General features: G+C 39.4%; 1 protein-coding gene across 2 annotated transcripts; it reads right to left on the bottom strand.

Annotated features, from left to right (window-relative positions):
* On the bottom strand, window positions 1-6,926 carry LOC148410410 (very-long-chain enoyl-CoA reductase-like). 2 transcript variants are annotated; one of them, XM_088437406.1, is made up of 11 exons: window positions 6,759-6,926; window positions 5,738-5,789; window positions 5,624-5,668; window positions 5,447-5,550; window positions 3,264-3,385; window positions 1,629-1,734; window positions 1,448-1,520; window positions 1,337-1,380; window positions 1,193-1,250; window positions 1,033-1,121; window positions 1-272 (listed from the first exon to the last, which is right to left on the bottom strand). In XM_088437406.1, exons 1-11 carry the CDS (start codon window positions 6,924-6,926, stop codon window positions 99-101), a joined length of 1,035 nt encoding a protein of 344 aa, XP_088293532.1. In that variant the 3' UTR covers window positions 1-98. The 2 variants fall into 2 exon arrangements, with proteins under 2 accessions (XP_088293532.1, XP_088293533.1); XM_088437407.1 differs by having other exon boundaries at window positions 3,270-3,385.
* Window positions 6,927-7,327: the final 401 nt, after the last annotated feature.

Below are 7,327 nucleotides of genomic sequence, written 5' to 3'. Positions count from 1 at the left end.
GGGTTAAAATAAAATGCATACCTACATTTCATATAGCCCAAGGAGGACAGAAACAAAAAATGGCCCCTGATAGGAAAAAGGTCCCCCAACCGAGCCTCCTAAAGGATAAATGGCAATATGGAGGCGCGCAGTGTGGGATAGTCCTTGAACTCCTTCAAGTAGGCGCGATGTTTGCCTCGGGCCCAAACGCTCATCTGGACGAAGGCGGCCACCGTGAAGAGAGCCACCGGAAGGCACTGCGTCATCACGCTGAAGCCCAACCATGAGCCCACCTAAACACACACACACACACACACACTTTTAGCCCTACTTTTTATTTGATTGCCATTCTATATCATTTGTCCATTCATTGTAGTCCACAGCAACCAAAAATAACTTGCCGTAGGGATTTGTGATACTTAGTGGACCAGCCAGGGAATCCCTTGTGATGTTTTAGTATATGTTCCAATAAAAGTATATATTTACTTCATTTAAAAACGCGTAACATTCGGAATTGTGAATTTCATTGAACACCATTGCAAGTTTCACTTTGAAACTGCAGGGGGAGCCCATGAGCAAAGTTGATGCTAATGAACAGGGTAAAAAATAAAATAAATGAGTAAAAATGAGTAACAAGATTAATTTGTTTATGTGTGTGTGTGTTTTTAAAGATGCTCTCACAGGGATATCTTAATGTATTAAGACGGATAATGTTGAATCAAGCTAAATGTATTTTGAAAATAAAGCATAGTTTGTACAAGGACATCTTAAAAACCAGATGACATTGAATCAATCGAGACACATTTTTTTAAGTGTCTTTAACAATATAAATGACAAAAATGTGTTTTGAAAACACCAAAATGACCAAATTTGGACATAAATAATTTTCATTAGCACTGATTATTTGTATTGAATTCATTTTCAGCGTAAATGATCTATTTCCATGAGAAAAACAAAAAACAAAACAATATTGTGAATTCTATTGTGATTTTTCTTGTTTGCACATATTATTTGCATATTGTCGTCACTGGAGAGGGAAAATAAAAATATTACCTCATACGTGTAGTTTGGACAAGACACCAGCCAGAAAATCCAAGTGAAGGGATTCTTGGTCGGGTAAGGAATCTTCTTCACTTTTGAACCTAAGATGACAGAAAGCGTTTTTTTTTTCCTAAACCCTTACACAAATATTCTGCAAAACTTGAGTTGATACCTGGCTGTTTGAGGTTACGAAGTGCCACATGGATGGAGAAATTCCCAGCTTGGCAAAACTACATGCATGCAACAAAAAAAAAATAAAAATCCAAGCATGAGTACTTTGTTCAATTTGCTGCAATGATTTTTCTGAAGCACTTACCAAGAAAACATAAAGTCCGACGTTCACCTGCTGCTGCCCGTAAACTAAAAAAAGAAAAAGGATGCAATATAATGTGAACTAATGAACCAATGAATGTGAGTGAGAACTTACTTGGTGGCGTATAAAGCGGGTGATTGATGTAGTACGCCATCCAGGCCGCGGCGCACCAGTAAAATCCGCAATTCTGCAATCATTCAAATTTTGAGATCAATCTCCCGTGTATATTACAACCAAACAATTAACAAAATTCGAATGGATGCTGTCGAAAAGTGCCATTTTTGAACCGCGTCACCTTGAATATGTTGCGGAGAGGCATGGTCCCTTGTGAGATGCGGTGAACAAACAACGTCTCCAGAATCCTCTTGATATAATGTAAAGAGTGACAGATGCAAGCAGAACTGCACACAAAAGGACTGTTTTCATTTTTCGAATGTAAATTAACTCATTCAATCCCAAAGACTTGTTTTTACGTTTTTCAGAAGTGTAAACATTCAATCCCAGATAGCTATGTTTTTTAATGTTTTTGCTAAAGGAGGGTCTGAAAACGATCTGGCGCAAACAAATTATCTCTGAACTTGCACAAAACCACCGGAGAAATTAAACACCAAGTCAAAATCACAGTCGATTCAATTGCAATATAAAGCGCAACGAAATCAGATTTCTCGGGGTGTGAATAGATCTAAAACTACTTGAATATGTGAAAAGAAAAATCTCTAAAATCATTCTTTTTATATATTTCATTATTATTGCCATACCTTACCTACTGTGCTAATACTTATAACACAAACACTATGTCTGCCTTCAATGTGCAAAAAAGCTATAAAAAAAAAGTTTTCATTCAAAATATGCAGAACCAACCAATTCAATATTCAATAAACTTGCTCTTTTTTTTTACTTGGTTGAATTCAAAACAGCACAAATAATGTATGAAGCATTTAACAATCAATGCTGCTACAGAAGGATGCTAGAAGGATGTTATAATCTGAAAAGGCAAAAAAAAATCCAAGACAAGAACCCACAAAAGGCAAATGTGCAAAAAAAAGCTAAAGTTAAATGTGTTAATGTATGGAATAGATTTGAAAAAATGTGAATCATAAACTCTCTTCAAAGAAAGGTTTAAAAATACTGTGTTACCTAAATATATGAACTATGCATAAAACTTGATATTCTGTAGAAAATTGTTAATTAAGAGGTGTGTATTTCAGCTTTGTTTTATTTATGACATATTACATTATTTTAAAATACCGTATTTTCCGCACTATAAGGCGCACCCGCAACTGATGACATATTTTAAAACTTTTTCCATATATAAGGCGCTTCGGATTAGAAAGTGCACCCTCAGTTAATGACATATTTTAAAACCTTTTCAGTCACAATATAGTAATACTCAAAGTAATAACAATAATAACTCAAATAATAACTCTAAACTCTCAATAGCATAATAACTTAATGTCAATATGAGCAACCTTGTTCAACTGTAAACACACAAAAAAAACAGGTAAAGCTTCCTTGATCAGTTCGTTCCCCATCTACGAATCCAATATTGATCCATATATAAGGCGCACCTGATTATAAGACGCACCATCAGCTTTTAAACAAAATTAAGGCTTTTAGGTGCGCCTTATACTGCGGAAAATACGGTAAATAATTTACCTAAAATCTATACATCATGTAAAAACTTAGCGAAAACAAGGGGTAGGTCCTGACAAGATCTTGAACCATAAAGTACTGAACTAATTGATTAGGTAAATATACCATTACTAAAGTAATTCATGAGTACCAGTCATTTTTAGACACTCCTCAAGCCAAACTTAAATAAAAAGGAAAAAATATGAATTGAAAATGAAAAAGTAGCTCGATGTCTGGGCTCGTGTAAATAAAAATATGTCTATGGGATTGACTTAATAGGCAAAAAAGTGAAACTGCCACTGACTGTACGACCCAGTTCTTGCTGGCGGTGAAGTCGTATTTTGGAGCGTAGATGAAGGGGAGGCGGAAGTAGAACATCAAGTAGATGACGAGCGGACCCACACACTCTGCAAGGAAAACCTCGAAGGCACGCAGAGCAATATTTTTTTCAAACTAAGAACACAAAAGTACATCTTATATTCAAAATATTAGAGCAAGGGTCCTCAGTGTATCGCTCGTGATGACATCGTGCTACAAGCAAAAAGAAAAAAAAAAGTCGGTCTTGAACCTACTCTAAAGGCTTGGTCTCGTTGGTTTAAACTTCTTGAAGTCTTGGCCTTTATTTTGTCTTCACTCTTTAAAAATTGAGATTTGACTTGGTCGTGTTGTGAGATTGAGTTCTAGACCAGAACTCCGTGAATTTTTGCTCCTGAACTGTCATCTCAGAGTCATGGTCTTTACCTAGTCTAAAGTCTTGGTCTTGAACCTCCTCTTGGTCTAGAGTTGGTTTGAACTCCCCCTCACTTGGTCCAAACTCTTTCAAATCCGGCACTTGAATTGGTCTTTGCACCTTGAAATTTCTTAGTCATCTCAAGATCTTGGTCTTGATTTGGGTCTGAAATCTTTTACTTGATCGGTTTGAACTACATAAAGTCTTGATCTTGTCTTGGTCATATTCCCTCAAAGTCTTGGTCTTCGCTTTGTCTGAACTCTTTCAAGTCTGGTAGTTGACTTGGTCTTTTCATCTCAAAGTGGAGATAATGATTTAGTCTCGAATTCCCGGTCTCACCTTGAAGTCTTGGTCCTTTCTTGTCATCTCAGAGTCATGGTCTTCGCCCGGTCTAAACTCTTGGTCTTGAACCTACTCTAAAGGCTTGTGCTAGAGTTGGTTTGAACTCCTTAAAGCATGGTCTTCACTTCGTCTGAAATCTTTAAAATCTGGGACTTGAATTGCTCTCGGCACCTGAGTCATCTGAAAATCTTAGTCTTGACTTGGTCTGAAATCTTTTATTTGATTGATCTGAACAACAAAACGTTGTGATCTTGTCTTGGTCTTATTCCCTCAAAGTCACGGCGTTCACTCGGTTTTAACTCCCTAAAAATTATTGCTTCGACTTGGTTGATTTCATCTAAATATGTCTTTGCTTGATGAATTTTTGACCCCTCACAATATTGTTCTAGACTCCTTGTCAGCCTCTTTAATTATTGGTCTTCATTTAGGATTAATTCCTCACATTCTTGCTTTTGATCTGGTTTTGTGTCCTCAAAGTCTTAATCTTGTCTTAGTCACGTTTCCTCAAAGTCTTTGTCTTCACTTTGTCGGAACTCTTTCAAATCTGGAACTTGACTTGGTCTTTTCATCTCAAAGTGGAGATATTGATTTAGTCTCAAAGTCCCAGTCTCACCTTGAAGTCTTGGTCCTGTCTTGTGTTTTGGTCCTTGTCTATTCTAAACTCTTGGTCTTGAACCTACTCTAAAGATGTGTTCTAGAGATGTTGGATTGAACTCTCTAAAATCTTGCTCTTCAGTTGGTTTAGACTTGGTTTAAACCCTTGTTCTTGACTGAGTTTCAGTTTTTTTGAGTCATGGTCTTGACTTGGTCTTCATCTCTCAAAGTCTTGGTTCTGATTCGGTCTTGTCTCCTCAGAAACTTGTTGTCAAGTAATTTAGTTATTCTTGGCTTTCATCTGACCTAGCCGTCCAATCATCTTTGCTATGTCTCTGTCTTGACTTGGTCTAAACCTCCGCCACCTTCAACATGTCTGATATCTGACAACCTCAATAGAGTCCTTGCGCTAAAATAGTGCTTATGAGGGTGTAAGGAGAGAAAGCAAATGCGGGGGCAACAACGTGGCACAGTGAGGGTAGGCAAGAGCTATGGGTGGGGAGGAGGAGGGGGATAAACACCTTGGAGAGAAATGGGGCCATGAGATTAAATGTCCAGAGATAGATAGACGCTGCGGGAGGTGAGAGGAAAACAAACGACCGCAAATGGCCTTTTGGGTGTCACACTACATGTGTGTGCTGTGGAAGTTGTTGAATTAGGAGACGGAGCGACTCCTTGGATTTGATCATCCCGTAAATGTAGTGATGGCCTGTTTATTTGCTACCTGGGCCTTGAGAGGGGACTTTTTCAATTTAAGCCATCTCTTAACACCGCCACACAAGTGTCATGTGTGTGTGTGTCTATTGCGAACTCACAGTCCCCCATGTGAGTTGCGGTCCAAGGTCACTGAAGTAGAAGCTGGCTGTGGTTCCAACAGGAAGTGTTTGGAGGACTTCCTCATCCCTGAGACACTTTGATTCTCAGTTGAGAAAACAAAAACAAAACTTGAGATTAAGATCTGGCTCCCAGGTATCATAAACTGATGCACCTACTTGGATCCAAGCGCAAAGACTGTCTAGCCGGGTACCACTTTGGATCTGTCAAAATGGACACACCTGTATTGGAACATTAAAATGTATTTTTCATCTTTTTTTGAACATACGTACATGATCTGTGAAACAAAGCCTTAATATCCAAAATAGTGGCAGTTGGTTCCACCTGAAATCACAATAATTCAGGTGTTAATGGTATTAACGTAAATATGTGTACTAATTTAGCATTATTTCAAGTTTTAGTTGGACATTTGTAGCAGTAAATCTCAGCTCCTCAAAAGTTTGATTTTGGCTCCCAGAAGCATTAGACTTGTTTAATTCTTCAGTCTTGGTCACATCTTGGTCTCACCTCCTTAAAGACCTGGTCTTGATGTGGTGTGAATTCTTGACATGGTCCTAAATTGTAATCTAGGCTTTGTCAAGGCTCCTTATAGTCCTGATGTTAAGTTGACTTTAATCCTTCAAAAACTTGACCCTGACCTTGCATCCTCAACCTTTAAAGGTCTTGGTTCGAATTCCCTGAGGTCTTGAATCAGTTTCTGCTCCTTTAAGTCTTGGTCCTGATTCAGTGTCTTCCCCTGAGCTCTTGGTCTTGAATCAGTCTCTGCTCCTTCAAGTCTTGGTCCTGATACAGTCTCTGCCCGTTAGTCTTGGTCTTTGTGCAGTCTTAGCTCTCTTTAAATTTTGCTGCTGACTACATTTCATTTTTTCAAAATCTTGGTCTTGACTTTGCTTTGGCTAGCTAATATCTTGGTCTTCCCTTAATCATCCTTAAGGTTTTTGTCCTGACCTCATGTTGGTCTACAACCTGAGTAACTAAGGTCGTCTGTTCTATTGTGTGGTTTGCAAAACAGCGTTAAAATCCTCGTTAGGATCTTTCAACTCATGGACTTCTTCGACCTACTTTACTGCTGCCATGATGTCATATTTAGCGCTCAGCAGTTTGTGCAGGATGACATTCTCCACACAAACATGAAAGCCACCCTGTGAGATGCAAAAGGGAACCATAAAACCTCCAACATGGTTCACATTCTTCAGCTGTCTCAACTGTGAAAGGTCAAAGACTTCAAACATCTGTTGTCACATTGCTATGATTTCAAAATCTTTTACATCCTTCAAGTATTCATGTTCTTACCTTGTCCAACAGGAGCAATTTATCCTTAGTCTTCGCATCCAAAATCTCCACCTCAAAGTAAACGATCCTTTTGGGCTTTTTGGGCGGTTTGGGTCTGGGTTTGGATGAAGTCTTCTTCTCAGGTTCCGAACCGTTCACATTTTTTGCCTCTAAAGCGAGGACATCCATGATTCCCAAAAGTCAGCCGTTGGAACAACCTCCGGCGCTACTGATCGGTGAGTTCGGCGCGAGCGCTGCGGGACTAGCCTTTCACCCCGGGAGGAAGACAACAGACCGCAATTATCCCTCGGGTTTCTGTGCCGAGGGAGGAGCAAAAAAATACCTGGAAGACGAGCCGGTGCGGAAGAACATGACACTGAGCCTCACCTGAATAGCTCGGACCTCAGCTCCCCGTCATGCTAGGCAGAGCCGCTGAAGACGAAATCGGAGAGCCACAAGACATAATCCACAGAGCGCCATTTGCGAGGCTAAATATAAGCCCACTGATTTGCTCTTCACACAGCAGCTCGCCCGTAACCTTGGGACGACGCACACAGTACACAGTCGAGCCGGTGACAAATACCAACGTT

This window comes from Hippichthys cyanospilos, chromosome 16 (assembly GCF_059441005.1).
Source record: "Hippichthys cyanospilos isolate Australia breed blue-spotted pipefish chromosome 16, RoL_Hcya_1.0, whole genome shotgun sequence".
Taxonomy (NCBI): domain Eukaryota; kingdom Metazoa; phylum Chordata; class Actinopteri; order Syngnathiformes; family Syngnathidae; genus Hippichthys; species Hippichthys cyanospilos.
The sequence above is the reverse complement of the archived record's forward strand: the minus strand, read 5'-3'. Positions and strand labels throughout refer to the sequence as shown.